This window comes from Mesoplodon bidens, assembly GCF_964165515.1.
Source record: "Mesoplodon bidens genome assembly, chromosome: 19".
In the NCBI taxonomy this organism is placed as follows: Eukaryota; Metazoa; Chordata; class Mammalia; order Artiodactyla; family Ziphiidae; genus Mesoplodon; species Mesoplodon bidens.
This window is the reverse complement of record NC_138179.1, coordinates 49,841,420-49,862,381: the sequence shown is the minus strand read 5'-3', so window position 1 is coordinate 49,862,381 and position 20,962 is coordinate 49,841,420. Positions and strand designations below refer to the sequence as shown.

Below are 20,962 nucleotides of genomic sequence, written 5' to 3'. Positions count from 1 at the left end.
TGCCGTGGACCCAGGTTCAATCCCTGGTCAGGGAACTAAGATACCACAAGCCTCGTGGCATGGCCAAAAAAAAAAAGAGAGAGAGAGAGAGATTGAGAACACCAAGTGTTAGAAAGGAGATGGAGCACTGGCAACCTTACATTTTTGTACATCGTACAAGGGGTAAAACCACTTTGGAAAAGAGTTTGGCAGTAAAAGTTAGTCATACACTTATCCCTATGATTTATTCATGTGCTCCTAGATATTTATCTAAGAGAAATGAAATATATGCGACTAAAACCTTCAGTGAGAATGTTCATGGAAGTTTTCTTCATAGTAGCCCAAACTGGAAACAGCTCAAATGTCTATCAACAGGTTAATGAATAGACATCTGTGGTATATTTCTCATCAATAAAAATAAACAAATTACTTTTACATGGCTACAACATTAATGAATCTCAAAAACATTACACTGAAGGAAAAAAGCCGGTGCGAAAGAATATTTATCATATGATTCTATTTGTAGAAAGTTCTAGAATAGGGCAAACAGATCTATGGTTCAGATCAGTGGTTGTTTTGGTGGTGATGGGGATTGACTGAGAAGAGGCAGAGGAGAACTTCCTGGGGGTGATGGAAATGTTCTCTGTCCTAATAGGTGTGTAGGATACATGAGTGCATGTATCTATTAAATTATTGAATGGCTGTGCTTATAACAAAACATTTTGCTCTATGTATGTAAATTACACCTCAATAATGAAGAACCACACTGAGGTACTGGAATGACTACAATTAAAAAGAATAATAGAATGGATCAACAACAAGGTCCTACTGTATAGCACAGGGAACTATACTCAATATCCTGTGATAAACCATAATGGAAAAGAATATGAAAAAGAATGTATATATGTATAACTGAATCATTTTGTTGTACAGCAGAAATTAACATAACATTGTAAATCAACTATACTTCAATAAACTAAATTTTAAAAAAGGAATAAAGATGCTGAATATTGGTGAGTATGTGCAGCAACTAGACCTCTCATACATTGATGATGAGGATGTAAAATGGTACAACCACTTTGCAAGTTTGGAGGTTTCTTACAAACGTAAACACATACTTCTCATATGATCCAGAAATTCTACTGGTAGGTATTTACCCACCAGGAATGGAAACGCTTCATTACAGAAAAAGTTATACAATACCATTTTTAGCAGCTTTAGTCATACTAGTGAAAAGAACTGAAAAAATCCTAAATGCCATCAACAAGTGAATGGACAAATAAATTGTCCATTTATACACTGGACTATTACACAGCACTGATAAGTAATGAATTAACAACACTTGCAACAACTGGAATGAGTTTACAAAATGTTATGCTGAGTATGAGAAGCCAGACACAATGCAGTAAATCTTATATGATTCCATTTGGGTGAAATTCTAAAAAAGACTAGTTCACAGTGACAGCAAGTAGATAAATGGTTGCCTGGGGTTGGGGCAGAGGATTGACTGGGAAGAGGCACGAAAGAACTTTTCCAGTGATGGAAATATCCTCTATCTTGATTGTGGGTGTGTATGTTTGTCAAAACTCACTGACTGGTGCAATTAACATGGGTGCATTTCTTGTGTGTAAATTATACTTTAGTAATGTTGATTTTTTTAAACGGAGAAATTAATTGATGAAATAAAAATAAAAACCTTCTAGGAATAAAAAAAGAATACAATATCTACATAGTCTACAATCATAAAATAAATTGAATTAGCAGTCAAAAATATTCCCACAAAGCAAGTTCCATGACCAGAGAGTTTCATCATTAAATTCAATCACATAATCAAGAAGCAAATACTTCCAAAGAGTCACAAATTATTCCAGATTATAGAAAAAGAGGGGGCACTTGTTCACTCATTTAGTAGCATTATCTTAATACCAAAACCTGGTATGGATAGTACAAGGAAGAAAAATAACATGTCAATCTTGCTCATGAACATAAATTCAAAAGTCCTAAATAAATAAAACATTAGCGAACTGAAACCAGTAATAAAAGAAAAAAGTAATACATCATGACCAAACTGGGCTATCCCAGACATCGAGTTTAGTAACATTAGAAAAATCAATTAAGTGTAATCCTCCACATGAACATGAAGAGAATGAAAACCATATATTCATCTCAGAAACGAAAAAAGCATTTGATAAAATTTGTCACTCATTAATGATTAACGCTTTGAGCAAATTAAGAATAGACGTGGATCCTTTTGTAGTTCATAAGTGTGATGATTGGGTGTTCACGCGCTTGTGTGACATGTGCCTCCTTCTAACCTTGTTATGCCTGTGGCACATTACCCGTCTGACGTGAAAAAAAAAAAAAAAAGAATAGACGTGAACTTCTATAACCTGATAAGGGATATCTGTAAAAAACACCTATAGAAAACACCACACCTGGGGCTTCCCTGGTGGCGCAGTGGTTGAGAGTCCGCCTGCCGATGCGGGGGACACGGGTTCGTGCCCCGGTCCGGGAGGATCCCACATGCCGCGGAGCGGCTGGGCCCGTGAGCCATGGCCGTTGAGCCTGCGCGTCCAGAGCCTGTGCTCCGCAACGGGAGAGGCCACGACAGTGAGAGGCCCACATACCGAAAAAAAAAAAAAAAAAAGAAAACACCACACCTAATATTGAAATCTTTCCTCCCGATGTCAGAAACAGGACAAGGATGCTTGTTACTTGGCGAGGAAGAAAAAAACCTGGTATTTGCAAATAATTTAATTGTGTAGCAAGAAAATTGCTACAGTAAATTATTTCAATTTATAGAAGTGTTTAATAAATTTAAAGAATCAACTTAAAAATTAATTGCACAAAGACAAACAACCCAATTAAAAAATGGTCAAAGGAGGGAAGGGATGGGGGAACAGATGTATATGTATGACTGATTCACTTTGTTATAAAGCAGAAACTAATAAAAAAACATGGTCAAAGGACTTGAATAGACATTTCTCCAAAGAAGGTATACAAATGGCCAATAAACATATGAAAAAATACTCAACGTCATTAGGCATTAGGGAAATGGAAATCAGAACCACAATGAGATACCACTTCACAACTACTAGGAGACCTATTATGAAAAGTGAAAGACAGTAAGCACTGGTGAGGCTGTGGAGAAAATGGAACCCTCGTACGTTAAGGTGGGGATGTAGAATGGTTCATCCACTGCGGAAACGGTTTGGCTGCTCCTCAAAATGTTAAACATAGAATTACCATATGACACAGCAATTCAGAAGAATTGAAAACAGGGACTCAAACACATACTGTACCCAAATGTTCATAACTGTATGATGAAGGGTGATGGAAATATTTTGGAAATAGATACTGGCAATGGTTACACAACATTGTGAGTGTAATTAATGCTACTGAATTGTACACTGAAAAATGATTAAAGTAGAAAATTTCATGTTATATATATTTTAACACAATAAAAAGTCAGTTGCTTATCTACACCAGCAACAATTAGAAAATAAAATTTTAACAAGGTACTTTTAAAATACATAACACTTATAAATAACCTTGGATAAACCTAACAAGGTATGTATAAGACTTCTTTGAAGAAAATGTGAAAATTTTATTAACAAATTTTTAAGACAAGCTAAATAAAAATATACTGTATCCAATGATCGGAAGACTCAGAATTGTAAAGATGTCAGCTTTGTAGAAATTAAGCTATAGATTCAATACAATCCCAATTCCAATATAAATCCTAAGGTCAGTTTTTTTATATGTAATTTTTTATTTGCTAATCATACCTCAATAAAGTTCATTTTTGTTGCACATGTCAAGCTAATTCTAAAATTATTTTGGAAACACAAGGGTCCAAGAAAAGAAACAAGGCACTCTTAAAGAAGAATAAATAAGATAGTAGGACTTGCCCTATCAGTCATCCAGACTTATTATAAAGTTTTAATAAGTAAGGCATTATGATTTGGTGCAAGGACAGACAAAGAGACAACTAAAGCGGAACACAGAGCTGAGAAACAGACCCACACATGTACGGACACTTGATTTGAGACAGAAAAGCAGTGGGGAAAGTACTTTAAAAAAATAATGAGGGACGTTCCTTGTGGTCCAATGTTTAAGACTCCATACTTCCAATGCAGGGGTTGCCGGTTTCATCCTTGGTTGGGGAACTAAGATCCCATATGCTGCGCAGCATGGACACCCCGCCCCCACCACCACCAAAAAAAGAGAGAGAGAGAGAGAGAGAAAATAACTAATGGAGCTGGATCAAACTGAAATTGGACCCCCACCTCACACCATACACAAAATTTATTCCAGGTGAATTATAGACTTCAAAGTAAAATAACACTATAAAACTTTTGTAAGGTAATGTAAGAGAAAACATCATAACCTCAAGATAGGGAAGATTTCTTAAGAGACGAAAAACACCTGTCATAAAGAAAAAATGATATATTTGGTTATATTACGATTAAGCATTTCTGTTCATGAAAATATACCATAAAGAGGACTAAAGGACAAGCCACAGAATATGAGAAGATATTTGTAGTACATACAAGTGACCAAAGATTCATATTTAGAGTATATGAAGAACTACTACAAAGCAGTGAAAAAACAATCCAAGAGAAATTGAGCAAAATACTTGGAACAGGAGCCTCAGAGTAGAGAAAACCCAGATGACCAATAAGCGTGTGAAAAAGTGCTTGAACTCATTAACAATCCTGGAAATAAATGCCAACTAAAATAAAATGTATAACAATATTCAAAGTCAGGGAGAGAGGCAATGGAAGTATACTTTTATAAGTTTCTAATCCCCTTTCTTTCACCAAATTAATAGGCACATACGAACTATCCGGGACCGTGTTTATATGCTCTAGGAGAACCTATCAGACCATCTGGCACAGCAGCTAAATTGGGGCTACCACTTGGTCATGTTCCCATCATCTACAATTATTCACCTGGGTTTTGCAAGGGCCAGATTGCTGTGTTAAATGGAGATGTAACAGGGACCACCACTCCTGCATCCTTTGTGGGTGACTATAATCACTGTCATTTCACCTGGGATGAGGTATTTCTTCTGATTTAATATCTTGGCAGGGATAGGGGGCAGTTCCCACTTGGTCTTTCCTACTCTGATGGCTATTGTTTCAGGAAACCAATGTGAGAGTTCTGTTATCTGCTAAGTACATCTATTTCAATGATGTATTTAGGGACCAGGGAAATAACCACCAGGTGGGTCTGTGGACCTATTGGACCCACTGTGGGATGGACTTGGCCAGGTCTCCTTTTATCACTTGGCCTCTGTATGCCCCACTCTAACACATGTCCATGGTGGCATTTTGATCCCTTAATATCTGTCAGCTCAGATCCTGTACCCAAAAGCCTTGAAAGATCTGAGTATTCCCCTTTCCTTAGTTGCTCTGAGAAATGACTTTGGAGGAGTGAGATAATTATTATGATGTAAGTTTACTGTGGCATTGCAAGATTCTTCCTGAAGGGCACCAGCCTCTGCTTTCATCAGTGGGTTCTGTAGCTGAAAAATGGCTGGGCTCTGGAAATTGGGTGATGAATCATGATTTTCCTTTGCAGTGGCCGACATCAGCCTTCTACTCTCACATTCTTGCTTGTTTTTGGTTATATAAGTCAAGAAATACTCTCATTGGCTGTCCACCTACCTAGGAAGACCATGTTCTTCCATGTTGAAGACCACTGGCGATCACAGTAGATCCCAGCTTGCCATTTTGGTCTTTCTGCCCATTATGGTAATTACGTCCACCTTAACACTGATGACTAAGTGCCATCACCTGGCCTCTGTTCTGGGTTCGTGTCATACCCACTGACTTTACAAAGCCCAGTTCCATAGATATGTCCACTACCATCAACTTTGGCCTGCAGAGAATAACCCCTACTGAACTGCAAATGATGCCAGTGCCTCTCCGACAACTAGCCCATTTCTTATCACTGTTTGAGCGAGTGTCTCTGGGTCCTCATGAGGAACACAGGAAGCTGGAGCGTTCTCTGGTCTTATACAATAATAATAGGTCTTATACAATAATAATTTCATTCTGGTGAGCTCATCTCCCTAAGCCTTTTGACCCTTCCCTAGCACTCAGCCAAGGAAATTCTAGCATCTCCACCTCATTTGCTGTAACATACGGTTTCCTCCAAACTTTGAAGCTCTATCCCAGTAGCATATTGAAACTGGTTCCAGATGTCCTTGCTAAGGCTTTAAAATGTTAAATCCTTAGTCATGGTAGAGTATCCCAGATCAATATAGACTCTCCACTATCCAGCCTTATATTCTACTCCCTGACCCCAGTCCGGCACCCTCAAGATCTGTTCTCAAGCATGTTCTCCCAGTTTCTGCTGCTACGTTAGCCAGATCCTGCAGCATTTTTGGTGAACAATCCCTTTCTTCCTATAGCTGGGATAGTACTTCCTCACTTGTTCCAGGATGAGACTTGCCCATGGTCTAGAATCGTGGAGTGGGGTCAGGGTCAGATCTTGAAGAGAGCAAGTATCATCTTGTGAGGCATCTGCCTCAGGTGAGGACTTTGCATGTTATCCAGGCAAGGAGAAACTGCTCTCTGCTACCAAGGGGGAGAGGCCACTTCTCCTTGCCCAGTGGGTTCAGGATAACATGGGGATTCCAGAACAGATGTTTTCATACCAGGTCTCAGTGTCCTCCTCCTTCCTTATCAGGGCCCTGACTTGGTGGGGCTTTGAATAAATAATCCTGCTATTCTTACAGCATTATGGGATTGATTTTCAGCCCAGTCAGCCCTACACAGGCTGCAGATAAGAGTTTCCTTGAGTGCTGCCCTAAAGGACTTCTGGGTTTTACACTGTACCCTGAGTTGATAACTGATGTGAGTCTGTCGTTTTTTCCTTTTAGCAATTTGAAGGCATTTACCAACAACTGACCAACTCCACGATCTTTATAATTCCCATTTCCCTCCCATATCACAAATACTAGAGATACTCACAGGCAGTGCATCCCTGGATTCACCAGGGTGAGAGTTTTAGTAAACTTGCTGGTGCTCTGGGTATCAGCACCCGCACCTACCCCGGCAATGGAATCCTTGTTCCCATTTGGATGGTGAGTCATCCAATTCCAGAATCCCGTTTGGGGGATCTGCTTCCTAGGACCACTCCAGATACCAACTGGGTTTTTTGGGGGGAGGGGCGGTCCCCCTAGGAATAAAATCTCAGTTGAGGATTTGAAGGATTTGATATTTGAGGGGTTTTTTTTTGGTTTTTTGGGGGGGTGTTTAGTTTGTTTGTTTGGCCACGCCATGCAGCTTGTGGGATCTTTGTTCCCCAACCAGGATGGAACCCATGCCCCCTGCAGTGGAAGCTCGGAGTCCTAACCACTGGACTGACAGGGAATTCCCCATATCTGAAAAATGATGCTAGGAACTACCTGCAAGTGAACGGGAAGGTGACACAGAGAAGGGAAGGAGGCCAATAAAGGCTGTGCTATCAACCCAATTACGAGTGTGGACAAGTGGAACTGAGTCCTGCTGGGGACTCAGGGAGCCAGTAATAATGTAAGCCTCAGGACTATCCCACCTGATGACTGAGAGAACTGGGGTATTTTTCCACCAATCCTCATCAGTTATTGCCTGAGGTTTGCTGAGGGTGGGAGGGCCCAGCGTCTGAGTAGTGCAGGCTCCAGTGGCCAGAGAGAGCCCTCAGGTTGAGTTGCAGTTTTTCTGGCAGTGGGAAGGTTTTTCAGTGTACCCAAGCGCTTAGGGAATGAGGGAGGGATACTGACAGCGCCTGCTACCCCAAGGGAGGAATCCGTTCACTAGATACAACAGTGGTTCCACTGAACTAGTAGCAATCCAATTCTGAGGATTTAGATTCTTCAAGAATGAAGTGGTCACCTGACATGGTTTAAAAAACAACAATAGGGCTTCTCTGGTGGCGCAGTGGTTGAGAGTCCGCCTGCGGATGCAGGGGACACGGGTTCGTGCCCCGGTCCGGGAGGATCCCACATGCCGCGGAGCGGCTGGGCCCGTGAACCATGGCCGCTGAGCCTGTGCGTCCGGAGCCTGTGTCCCGCAACGGGAGAGGCCACAACAGTGAGAAGCCCGCATACTACAAAAAAACAAAAAACAAAAAACAATAGCCAACTGGGGTGCTGGCTAAGGGCAAAGTGAAAATGAAATGAGTGTTGGAAGAGGAGATTATAAATGTCAACTTTGACCAGTTACAAAAATAAGAATTGTAGATGCTATGGGTATTTGCTTGCTTGCTTGCTTGCTTTATATTATATACTCTGTATAGTATTACTTCCCCCTAACTTCCTTTGCCTTATTATCTTATAGAAGGATTGTTGTTGGTAGTGAGCTTTATTATTTAGTCTTTAGGTTCCTCTAGAGGAGATGAGGCTGAAATCAGAAAGGTATGAACATCACCCAGAGACGAATAGTTACTGCAGAGACTTTGCAACTCAACGTTGCAGGGGAGGGCGCTATAGCACCTTCACTTGTACCAAAGACAACTGCATCTTAATAGGCAAAGGCAGGAAGTTGTTATTGTTCAAATATGTATAGAAAAGATGTGTGTAGATGCTGAGCAGCAAAAGTTCCCCACTTTTTCTGTGCCTGTTACTTATTTCTGGCTTTTCTGCTCCAGATCCATTCTTCATGTCTCTACAAACTTGTTTCCCAGACTCCACTACTAACTGGCCTTCTGTTAGGTTCTACTAATAGAAAGCACTAGAGGGAGATGGAAGTCAGGGAAAGGAGAAGGGACGATATTCTCTTTGGGGTTTTTGTTTAGGGTCACCCCATCTTTGGCAGTTGGCTCTAGCCTTCAGCTTTTTTCTGCATTCTAAGAACCAGCTTTGTAGATGGCACCAGTGGCAGCCCACTGGTGGCTCTGGCTGAGTCTGAGCCCCACCCGTGGGCTCCCGCCTCTTCCCTTGAGTTCCCTTAGCCCTTGCTACTTTATTTAGTTATAAGTTTCACTACTTTCACGTTGTCTCTATGTACTCTTTCTCTTTTTGCTCTTTTGGTCTTCCCACTCCTGTGTAACCAAATCCCCTCTATTTCAAATACATCGTGTGGTTTCTATTTTTCTATCTAGGCCCTATCTGGTGCACAAAATACCCTCAATGGTAGAACAGATAAATTGTGATAGAGACATACATTGGAATAGTATACTGCGAAAATGAATCTCCCTAACATGATATTGAAAGAAGCAAATTGCAACTGAATTCAAATAGTATGACACCATTTCTACAAAGTTTAAACACCATTAAACTATATGTTTTATTGATGGATGTGTAAGTGGTAAAACTATAAAGAAAAGCAAGAAAATGATTATCGCAAGAGTCTGGATAGTGGTTATCTCTTGCGGGGATGGATGAAGATGAGATCTGGGAGAAGCATACGGCAGGTCCTGGGGTGTTGATAATATCCTATTTCTTGATCATTGAGGTTATGACATAGGTGTTTGCTTTGTAAATATTCTTCAAGTTGCACATATGTGTTTTAGGTGCTCTTTTGTGCATCCGATATATCTTGCAATTGAAAAACAAAAGAACGGGGCTTCCCTGGTGGCGCAGTGGTTGAGAGTCCACCTGCCGATGCAGGGGACACGGGTTCGTGCTCCGGCCTGGGAAGATCCCACATGCCGCGGAGCGGCTGGGCCCGTGAGCCATGGCCGCTGAGCCTGCGCGTCCAGAGCCTGTGCTCCGCGATGGGAGAGGCCACAACAGTGAGAGGCCCGCATACCGCAAAAAAAAAAAAACAAAAAAACCCAAAAAACAAAAGAACGAACATCACAATCACCCCTGGCAATGGGTCTGGAGGCAGGAGGACAATAAGAGGGGCTTCTTAGAGGTGAGGCAAGGGGGAAAAGTCAGAGAGAAGGGACTGAAAAGACTAAGTCTGAGGTCCCAAAGGCCAAGAATTGAGGCTGACGCCGAGTGAGCAGGAGATCTGTGCTGGGAGTCAGGACCTTCTTCCCAGCCCCCAGAGGGGCAAACCAAGGTTGGAAATTTCTCCAGGTCTCTCATCTCCTGCTCCTCTGTTTGTGCTAATGGAGGGTCCCTGCCTGCTGGTCATATTCAGATGTGGGTGCACATCTGAATCAATGTGTGGACATTGACCTGCCACTAGCAAGCAGAGTAAACCCAGTGAGTGGGCAGAGTTGGTGAATGGACATTCTTGAGGCCAGATGGAGAAAATGTGTGGCCCCCTTGTAACTGACACAGAAAAGCTTTCTGTGGGAGCTGGGGATTTCAGTGGTTGAAAGAGAACAGGCTAAATAGAGGGATGGAGCAGGTGGGAGCAGTGCTGTGAGGGAGCAAAGGGTGGCAGGGAAGCCGGACTATGCCTCCATTTCCCCACCTTTCCCTAAGAGATGTGACCAGCACTGTAAATCGACTATGCTTAAAAAAAAAAAAAAAAAAAAAAAAAAAAAGATGCAACCAGCTTTTCTGGCCTTGCAGAGAGGGTTGATGGCACCCTGCAGCAATTCTGGCAGCCAAGGGGTTAACCCCTCATGTCAGCTGCCTCTGGGGTGGTGTGAGGAGGTAGGACTCAGAGAAGAAGCAGTTACCTTGGCACCACTGTGGGCATCAGCTCTACCGCTGGGAACCTCCACAGAGCCCAGGCCCTTAGCTGCCAGTCTACTCTCCACTCATCGTCCCGAGTGGTCCCAGGCGCTGGGTTCCTACGGCTTATTCTGGTTTCCCCTCCCCCACCCTAGTATCCGTGGACTCCACCGGCTGGTGCACACAAGTCAAGCCAGGGCGCAGACAGACAGATATGCGGTCTCTGACTGCTCCTTGGTCTCCCGGCTCGGCAGTGTAGGGCCACCTGCGCTCTCTGGACGCAGACCTGGCCTGGCCTCGCTGGGAATGCCGTGACTGAATGGGTGGGGGGGCGGGGCCGGGATGAGGGTACAGGAGGTGAGGAGAAAGGAGAAATCTGAGATAGACACCACTGATCACAAGTCAGAAACAAGGGAGAAGAGGCGTCGCAGCTCAGAGACGCTAGGCGTGGGTCCCGGGCTCTGAGCATGGGGGTGGAGAACAAGCCAGAAGCCCCCTTTCTTCCTTCCAATCGCTGCCTCTCCCTGGGACCCTCTCCGCCCTCCCTGCGGCCCCGGCCCTCTCCCCTCCCCCCAAAATCCTGCGTCCTCTGCGGATTGGTCCCCGGCATTCGGGGCGGGGCCCGAGGACCCTGACGTCACCTGACAAGGGGGGCGGGCGGCTAGGGAAGGGGGGTGACGGGCCCCGGCTCAGCACCTCGGAGAGCTCCCTCCCCTGCCTTGTTTTGCTCTGGAATCGCCGCCGGGGGAGGGAGCCAGGGGGCCCGGCAACAGGCGCAGCGGCTGGAGGATGGCCGTGGAGGGGTCGAGGGGCCCCGGCGGGCAGAGGGCCCAGCCGTGATCCGGCGGGGGGGCCGGGGCGCCGGGCGGGTGCGGGGGGCAGCTAGAGACGGCAGCAGTGGCTACACATCTGGATGGAAGCGAGCTTTGTCCAGACCACCATGGCTCTGGGGTTGCCCTCCAAGAAAGCGTCTTCCCGCAATGTGGCTGTGGAGCGTAGGAACTTGATCACCGTGTGCAGGTGGGCACCGCTGGCGGGCGGGGGTGGGGTGGTCAGGAAGAGGCGGCGGGGCGGGTTGCGGAGACCTGGACTGAGCGTGCCCGCGGGAGGATGCACAGCAGCCGCGGAGAAAAGGGAGAGAGCACAGGGTTAGGAGGGGCGCGTCCGCTATCCTCAGGCTCAGGCCTGGAGGGGGTTTGGAGGTCTGGTCCCTACCCTTCTAGGCCAAGCCAGGCCTATGCCCAGCCTGGGGCCTGGGGGTGAGGGGTGTTTAATTGGCACTGCAGCTTCCTGTGAGAACCAGGAAGTGACATTGTGTGTGAGGGGGAGGGGTGGGGATGGCTGACTCCCTTGCTGGGGGCGGGAGCTGGGTGGGCAGAGGAGAACTGATGGGATGGGGGATGAACGCCCTCCAAGCATACCCTCACTCCCACTCCTGTCAGCCTGGCCTCTCTGGGGTGGGGCTTTTCTGGGAGATTTTCCAGTGCTCAAATCCTGGATCAGGGATGGTGCCCTCCTCCATCTCTGGGCAGTTGCAGCCTATGGCAGGGTCAACTGGCATGTAGGCAAAGTCCCTGAATCCGTCCAGTGAAGGCACGGCACTGCCCCTGCCGTGGGAAGGACTGAGGGCCTGACCGCAGAAGCCTGGGTCTCCTAGGTTCAAGGGGAGGAGATTGGGAGGGCAGAGCCATTGGTTCCTGAGGGTGGGGCTGTTGCAGTGTTGGGAAGACCTGCCCACTTTCCTGGGGCCAGGAAGTGAAGCTTCCCACTTCCCAGCCCTGCAGTGATTCACCCCCCCTGCCCTGCCGTGAAGCCAGGAATGGCCAGTCTCTCAGCCCCCACCTGCACTCATCTCCCCGCCTAGGATCCCCCTGCCAGCTTCCTTCTCCACCTGCAACCTCCCCTCTCCCCCGCGCCACCTCTGAGGGCAGGGCGCTCCCAGTGCAGGGCTCAGCTGTCTTCCCTTGCCAGCCCCACGTGCCTGCACACTGGCCTTGGTCCCGCCCCTTCCCCCAGGAATCAGTGCCCACCTGATGCCCTGGCTTCCGTATCCTACAGCTCCTTCCAGGTTCCTGGGCACACACCCAACTGTACTGCGTCTGTCTCACACCATTATATCCCTAGTGCCTAGCACGGTTCTGTGCACATCTGACCTCTGTAAAAATGCCTGGAATGTTATAGAAGGAATGAATGCAGCAATGGCCCAGCCCAAAGGCGGTCCCCTGCCTCCACGCTCACCCCCCAAACCCTGCCAGTGTGGTGTAAAACACAGGTGGTCCTAGGTTCAAGCTCTTACTTCATCAGTTATGAGCTGTACAACCTTGAGGAAGTCTCCTAACCACTCTGGGCCCTGGGTGCCTCATCATCCCCACTGTAGATGTAACAGCCACACCAAGGAGTGTGCCTAGCCCTGTGCCTGGCACACGAAAATCGCCCCATCCCGATGTCATCCTTCCAGTCCCTCTCCTCTCGCTTGATCTCCTAGGTTCCTCTTCCTTCTCTTGCCTGCCAGGACAGCTGGGCCTGTTGAGTGTGTGGGAAAGGGGGGAACTCCCCTTGGCCTAGGCTGCAGAAGCAGAGGTTCTGGTGGATTGGAAGTGCGCTTAGAGCTGGGGTGTGAGGGATAGAGTTTTGGGGACGATTGGGAGCATGACAAAGGCTCAGAAACCCCTCGGGCCCCCGCCGCCTCTTCATTGTCACATGGTTCGCCTCCAGCTCCCAGAACAGTTCCCTTTAGCAGGCCGAGGGCTCCCCTGGGCCCTGGCCCCCCTGTCTCCATGGTAACCTGCAGCAGCCTTGCACCTCTGAGCAGGGAACACACCATGGGGCTCCTGGGGGGGCAATGACCAGCTGCAGCACCCCTGAGGACAGATGGCAGATGGCTGCCATGCTGAAACCAGCCGCAGGCCCCCACTGAGGTCTGACCCAAATGACCAGAAGAAATCACGGGGGCGGGGCTGCATAACGAAGCCCAGATTAATGCCCTAAACACAGGCTCCTTCTGGTTGTCCCATTAATGGCTCAGCTCCTCACCGCCCCTACCCCATGGCCTGCGCTCACCTTCTCTCAGTCTTTCCCGGGATCTGAACCAAAATTTGATGAGACAGGTACCATTGTTCTTGTTTGCACCTGGGGAAAATGGGTCTTGGAGAGATTAAATGACTTGTCCAAGGTCACCAGGTATCACATGGACACAAGATTTGGGTCCATCCAGGCTGCCTCTCCCTAGTGCAACTCCAGCACTGACCTGGCTCTGATCTCAGGCCAGACCAACTCTAAGCCCATAGGGAAGGGAGGAAGGTCCATGGGCTTGGTTGTGCCATTGCCCTGAGAGCCTCAGGGGCCAAGGCTTGAGGGCTGGAGCACAGAGGGCAGAGGAGGCAGGGGTTGGTCGGGGCCTCGGTGATCCTGACATCCACCAGGAGGCCACAGATGTAGCAGAAAGAGCGAGGCCTTTGGAATCAGACATACCTGTTGACTTCTCACAAGCTGTGTGACTTTGAAAACATCAATCTCTTGGACCCTCAGTTACCTTATCTGTCAAATGGGGCTGACAGTGATAAGAAGAGGACCCAGGGCTGTTGTAGGGATGGATGGGATAACACACGCAGAGTATAGTGCTGGGCACATCACAGGGCTTGATGAGCTTAGGGTAAAAAGGACAGTTCCAAGCAGCCCCCATATCCCTGGATACCTCACCCCTGCTATGCCACCCATAGGGGGCCATGATGGGATGTTGGGAGCCGTGTCTTCCTCCCTGTCCCAGCCCACCGCAGTGATGGCCGGTGGCGATTGCAGGCATAGGGACTGCAGAGGGAGCTGAGTCTCCGGGCAGGACTGAAGGGAGGGACGGGGGCTTCTGTGCTCCAGCCTCTCCACCCCATTGGCTTCCCTTCGCTTCCTTCCTCTCTGAGAAGCCAGGTGTCCGGGCCCCCAAGCCCCCTTCCAGAGGTCTGCTGCCAATGCCCCCTCCCACCCACTGAGTGTGTCAGACCCACACCCTGCACCTCCCCCGGCCCAGTTCTGCACCGCCTGGGTCTGGGCAGCTGGTGTGTGGGTGGCCAAGCTAGGAAGGAGAAGGGGGAAGGGGGGCATCCGTGTGCTGGGAGCCCACCTGGCCACCCATGCATGCCCACACTCCATGTGCTTGGTGCCAACTCACATGCCCTGGTACAGGTGACCCGCACCCCACCCCAGAAGGGACTGGAGATTTTTCCAGCAATAGCAGAAGGCAGCTCGAGGACGGGGCACAAAGCAGCTCCTAACTCCTATCGGACCCCTACCCTTCTCTGACAGAGAGAATGCAACCCCAAAGGGTGGGCAAGGAGGAAGGGGCTCTGGGCTAGCCCGCTGGCTCTAGGTACCTCATCTTTCTACCGATTGTTTCATCCCCTCTCATACCTTGTTCCTGAAGCTTTCTTTCTCTGCCTCTCCTATCTCCTGTCACCCACTTTGTCAATCAGTCTCCCACCTGCCACCCTACTCTCGCATGTCACAGCCCCTCTATGGGTCACTACAGTCTCCCCTGTCTCCCGCCCTCTTTCCCTCCGCTCCCCCACCACTCCGTGCTCTTGGTGGCCTCTTCTCTGCCTTCCTTCTACCCCCATCACCTTGTCTTCTCACCTGACACCCTACTGCCCTTCTCCCTCCCCCTCGCCCAGGTTCTCTGTGAAAACGCTGCTGGAGAAGTATACGGCAGAGCCCATCGATGACTCATCTGAGGAGTTCGTGAATTTTGCAGCCATCTTAGAGCAGATCCTCAGCCACCGCTTCAAAGGTGGGCCCAGGTTCCTGTCCCCCCACTGCCCAGCCCTCCCAACTCCCAGCCTTTGGCTTCCAGCTACCCCCCACCCCCGCTCTGATCTACTCTGTGGCTTTCTGAACTCCATCCTTCACCCTGGCCCCAATTCTGGACCATGCGCAGAAGCCCATGCACAGAGCTGGGAAGAGGGGAGGGGATCTTCTGGGCACAAGGCAGTGGGTGTCCACAAGCCCCAGCCAAGGGCGTGCAGTTATGTGCCCTGTATATACATGCATGTGTGTGCACGTGCGTTTGGGGTAGGCACTACGCACGCGCATGGCTGCTTATACTTACGCATGTGTGTGCCCCATTACATGGACCCTCTCCGAATTCCCTGGTCTTGCTGAGCCCCCTCCCTGCCCTGGCTCAGCCTGTGCCCCAGCAGGTCCGGTGAGCTGGTTCAGCTCAGACGGGCAGCGGGGCTTCTGGGACTACATCCGCCTGGCCTGCAGCAAAGTGCCCAACAACTGCGTAAGCAGCATCGAGAACATGGAAAACATCAGCACTGCCCGCGCCAAGGTAAGTGGCCTGCAGTGAGCAGGGCCAGGGCAGCTGCTCCCTGCTGTGGACACAGGAGGACTGCCTGTTCCTTGGTCCTAGCCCCTGCCCACGGGCACTGGGGAGAAGGGCCACAGGAGATCCAGACCCAGTGGTGCACACTTGAGTCCCTTTGGGGCAGCAAGTAAAGGTGAGCATGCTTTCCAGGGCCGGGCATGGATCCGGGTGGCACTGATGGAGAAGCGCATGTCGGAATACATCACCACAGCCCTACGGGACACCCGGACCACCAGGTCAGACCTCCTCAGTCATTGTGGACCACAAGTCCCAGTGTGTACATTTATTGCCTAAACACACTTGATCCTTAAGTTCCTGATGTAACCTTCAGTACCTGGACTACAATTCCCAGTATGCACTGCTAGTTTCCATCTCCCAGACTGTCCACCAGTCAGCTGGGCCTGCAGTCCCAGAACACACCTTTAGCACCACCACCATCTCTTCCAAGTCGAATTCATTATCTCCCATGACCCCCAGCACCGGTCTCATGCACAGCTCTGCTCTTAGACACAGCTCTGGACAAGCCTCAACTGTGTATCATTTTACTTGTTGGCCTTCCATGGCCTACAACACAGAGCCCTACCTGCTCCCCAAACAATAGCAGCAGTCTGTACTTGCTACCCACGGACTCCAGAGCCCCAGGGTTCAGATCTTCAATCCCTGCACTGTGGGTTTTTAACAGCATTGTATCTCTAGCCTGTCCTCACATTTCAGAGTTCACGTCAACATATTTTTGAGCATCTACTGTATGCCAAGCACTGTTTTAGGACTTGTTTCCTGATTTTTAAGGATCTGGGTGACCCAGTACTTGGTGGGGAAGGGGGAGTTCTGAGGATGGAGGTCTAGTCTCAGGGCACACACGTTCTAATAGGTGGGAAACACAGGCGCTATCCCCAGTGGGCCCCAGTCTGAGGGGGAGACAAGATCCACGGCTGAGGGGTGAACAGGAAAAAGATACCTCCTTCCTCTAGGAAAGGTTGGTAATAAGCCAACAAGAGACGCTCTGAGGGGTGGGGCTCCCTGGGAGGATGCTACACCGGCAGTCCCTCACCCCTCCCCGCAGACGTTTCTATGACTCGGGAGCCATCATGCTGCGGGAGGAAGCCACGGTCCTCACCGGGATGCTGATCGGACTGAGCGCCATAGACTTCAGGTGGGGCCTGGGTGGCCGTGGCCATGGTTGGGGGTTGAGGTTGTTTCTCTGCGAAGGTCCGCACTCCCATCGCCTCATACCCGCCCCCAACCCTGTGGCTGCTCTGCCCCCAGCTTCTGCCTAAAGGGCGAAGTGCTGGACGGGAAGACCCCCGTAGTCATCGATTACACGCCCTACCTAAAGTTCACCCAGAGGTGAGCAGCCCGATTGCGGCGGGGGGTGCTGGGTGCGGACAGACGACGGCCCTGAGGGGCGGGGATGGCGGGAGACGGGCGGGCTGGGCGGCATCCTGGGTCCCCCTGCCCAAGGGGGTGTGGCTGGGGCCGCGCGGGCGGGCAGGTCCGGCCAGTGCCCACTGCGCCCTCCTTCCAAGCTACGACTACCTGACCGACGAGGAGGAGCGGCACAGCGCCGAGAGCAGCACGAGCGAGGACAACTCGCCCGAGCACCCGTACCTGCCGCTCGTCACCGACGAGGACAGCTGGTACAGCAAGTGGCACAAGATGGAACAGAAGTTCCGCATTGTCTACGCGCAGAAGGTGCGCGGTGCGGGGGCGGGACGGGGCGGGGGGTGGGGGCTGAGAGCCCGGCAGAGGGCGGGCGGCCGCGGGGACCCCCTCCTCTCGCCGCCGGGGCTGAGCCGGCGCCCCCGCAGGGCTACCTGGAGGAGCTGGTGCGTCTGCGCGAGTCGCAGCTGAAGGACCTGGAGGCGGAGAACCGGCGGCTGCAGCTGCAGCTGGAGGAGGCGGCGGCGCAGAACCAGCGGGAGAAGCGGGAGCTGGAAGGCGTGATCCTGGAGCTGCAGGAGCAGCTGTGAGTGCCGCCGCGGCCCTGACCCCCGTCCTCGGCCACCCCGACCACATCACCCCAGGGAACCCCCGCCATCGCCCCCACTGAGTCTAACGCCACCTTTCCTGATACCAAGCACCAGCATCAAACCCCTGAGTCCGTCACCGGCACCCGGAGGTCCAGCCCCCTCCCCGCCACCGCGACTGAACATCATTCTCGACATAAGGCCCCCCACCAACCGGTTCCCCACTTCACCCTCAACTACCCGACATAAGCTAGAATGGCCACTGAACAGTACTCCTGGGACTCCAAGATTACAATTAAGGACCTCTAATTAATGTGACTCAACGACCTTCAACATGACTGCATTATTCCCTCTGTTCACCACTCCTCTGATCTGCAGCGCAGGCCCACTGACCATCATCACCCACCGTGACCCCTGACCTCACCCCTACCCACCCCTCTAACCGTTCCCGTTGAAACATTTTCATCACCCTGTGACCTCCCAGCATGATTGCGGCACCCCATGACTCTTCATGATTCCCACACTATGCTGCACCCACCCGCCCATCACCCTGACTGACCCCTGCAACATCTCATTATTCCCCTAACCCCCAGCACGAGGGCACTAATTCCTGGCACCGCCGTGGCCCCCCCCAGTACCCTCCACTGACTCCCAGGATCTGCCCCACGGGTCCTCAGCATTCATACCCGTTTCTGCTACCCAGGTTTCAATCCTAACCCCTCCCCCCACCTCTTGCTGAGCTCCTCTTCCCCACTTCTGCTCCCTCTTCCAGCCAGGCCTGACCCCCCCTCCCCATCCCAGGACAGGTCTGATCCCCGGTGACCATGCTCCCCTGGCCCAGTGTTCCAAGGACGTCACCACACGCCTGGTCAACCAATGGCCGTCACTGGGAACACTCAATGGGGCCGAGGGCGCCAACAACTCTAAGCTCTACCGGAGGTAAGCCCCAGGCAGACTTGGCTTGGCCTCAGTGCCACTCCCTCCTCTACCAGGGAAGAGGGGCACTGGGGCCGTGGGCCTCTGCCCGCACACCAGCTCTCTGCTTTGCCACAGACACAGTTTCATGAGCACGGAGCCGCTGTCGGCTGAAGCCAGTCTGAGCTCGGACTCCCAGCGCCTGGGAGAGGGCAAGCGGGACGAGGAGCCCTGGGGCCCCATTGGTGAGCCCCCCAATCCAGCACCCATCCCAGAAGGGCTGAGGCCAGGCCTCGGGGCTTGTAGTCAGGCCCTGGCCACTTCCCTCATTCATTCAACTCTCCCCAAGAGCCTAGCACAGCAACTGAGAGCTTGGTTTGGTGCGTCAGGCAAATCCCAGCTGCGCCTCCTCTGGTTGTGCGAGCTTGGTCACTGATTCCACCTTGCTGAGTCCTTCTCATCTGTAAAATGGGGATGTTGTTTAAAATGATCACCAGTGTTGGCATATGGTGAGGGCTCCATGGCTTTTGGCATCATGACATCCTCAAGAGCCCTGCAAATCCTCAGGGAGTTCTTCGCCTACCTAATTTGCTCTTATCTCATGCGCTCTGTGAACCAGTCGCCTGATCATTGTTTCCCCCTTTTCTTTGGCTGCCAGGAAGCTCAGAGCCAAATTAGTGGCTCCCTTCAAGAGAATGTCCAGGACTTCAACGCATGCATTTTGTGTTGCCCTCCCCCTCTGGCTTCACCTTGGTTTCCCACCCTAGTTTTCCCGGTGCCTGGACTACCTGTCTTTTCTTTCTAAAAACCACACTGTACTGGATGACCCTAGATCTTCTTTGACACAAGGCAGGCTATGGACGTGGAACCCCGCCACACTGTTTGTGATTGTCCGTGTGTCTGTCTCCCCACCAGACTGTGAGCTCCGTGAGGGCAGGGACTGTGTCTCGTCCGTTCTCTGTATCCCCCGTGCTTGGAACGGAACAAGTGCTCACCGTGTGTTTAATAAATGGACAAAGAGAGAGGATGAACCCTCGGGGGGAGACAGAGACATAAACTGACGATTACAATGCAGTGCCCCCCAGCTCTGTGCATGGAAACGGGCAGGTGCTTACCAGGGTTTAACTGAAAAAGGCAAGCGCTCCAGCAATGAGGAAGGTCTCCGGATGGGTGACCCGAGGGCTGTCCCTTCTCCGCCTGCACCTGTGCACACCCAACTCACATACGCAACTCGCACACGCAGACCGGTTGGCCCCGCCTCACCCGCCCTCTCTCCCCAGGGAAGGACCCCACGCCCTCCATGCTGGGCCTCTGCGGCTCCCTGGCTTCCATCCCCAGCTGCAAGTCCCTGGCGAGCTTCAAATCCAACGAGTGCCTGGTGAGCGACAGTCCCGAGGGCAGCCCGGCACTGAGTCCCAGCTGAGGAGCGGCACGGGCGGTGCCGGCCCCACCTGCCGCCTTTCCTCAGTCCCCCAATCCAGGCCACCCTCCAGAGAATGCTGCCCACTCAGCCAGGCGTCTCTCGGGAGACACCTTTTGCTTCTAGCGCGGTTCAGCTTCTTGCCCATGGAGGCAGGAGCTGCCAAGGGAGGCAGCTTGGGCCAAGAGGCAGGGGCACCGGGGCCACAGGGAGCCCTCAGGAAGCTTATTCTTCTGGCGACCCTGCTGCCTGGCTAGCTCCCTACCGGACTCTCCTTCGCTCATCTCCCCGCCCTCCTCAGGAGCTGGTGGCCCAGCCTGGCACCGCCGCCTCCCATGCCTCTCGTCTGTCCGTGTGTATGCCCCCAAGTCACTCCTTCCTCAGCCCCCAGGCTGGGGGGGGGCACGGGGGGCAGCTATGAGGGTAGCAGGCAAATAAAAACCAGAGGACTGAGAGCAGCCTTGTCTGTGGGGGGGACTGGGACAGGGCCCTGTTCTGAGGTTGGCAGAATGCGGTGGGGCTAGTGCTGCGCCCATAACCAAGGTCATGCTAGACCAGATAAAATCAGGTGTGCCCCCTGGGAGCAGACTGGTCAGAATAATTCAAGAGGTGGGTGGCTTCTGTATTAAGTGTCCTAAATATTAGGTCAGCCCAGGGAAGGACCAAAACATGTAAGGACCCCTTCAACCTGATACTCTTTGGTAACTCATTTACCCCAGGCAAAGAAGATGCTGGACATCCTGGGTGGCAGGATGGAG

General features: G+C 50.9%; 2 protein-coding genes across 9 annotated transcripts in view; both read left to right on the top strand.

Annotated features, from left to right (window-relative positions):
- LOC308607068 (uncharacterized protein) overlaps positions 1-20,962 on the top strand; it is a gene marked incomplete at its 5' end in the record, with an annotated part of 96,035 nt that overhangs the window by 54,659 nt on the left and 20,414 nt on the right. The gene's annotated exons all lie outside the window — the stretch shown is intronic.
- On the top strand, positions 11,147-20,646 carry RUNDC3A (RUN domain containing 3A). Of its 8 annotated transcripts, none has more exons than XM_081217965.1 (11): positions 11,153-11,566; positions 15,208-15,323; positions 15,718-15,866; positions 16,053-16,138; positions 16,966-17,055; positions 17,169-17,249; positions 17,429-17,594; positions 17,711-17,868; positions 18,671-18,808; positions 18,905-19,029; positions 19,443-20,056. In XM_081217965.1, the coding sequence occupies exons 1-11, from the start codon at positions 11,460-11,462 to the stop codon at positions 19,460-19,462; spliced, it is 1,236 nt and encodes a 411-aa protein (XP_081074091.1). In that variant the 5' UTR covers positions 11,153-11,459; the 3' UTR covers positions 19,463-20,056. The 8 variants fall into 8 exon arrangements, with proteins under 8 accessions (XP_081074092.1, XP_081074091.1, XP_081074086.1 ...); XM_081217960.1 differs by lacking the exon at positions 19,443-20,056 and adding an exon at positions 20,065-20,646 and having other exon boundaries at positions 11,155-11,566; positions 15,730-15,866; XM_081217959.1 differs by lacking the exon at positions 19,443-20,056 and adding an exon at positions 20,065-20,646 and having other exon boundaries at positions 11,155-11,566.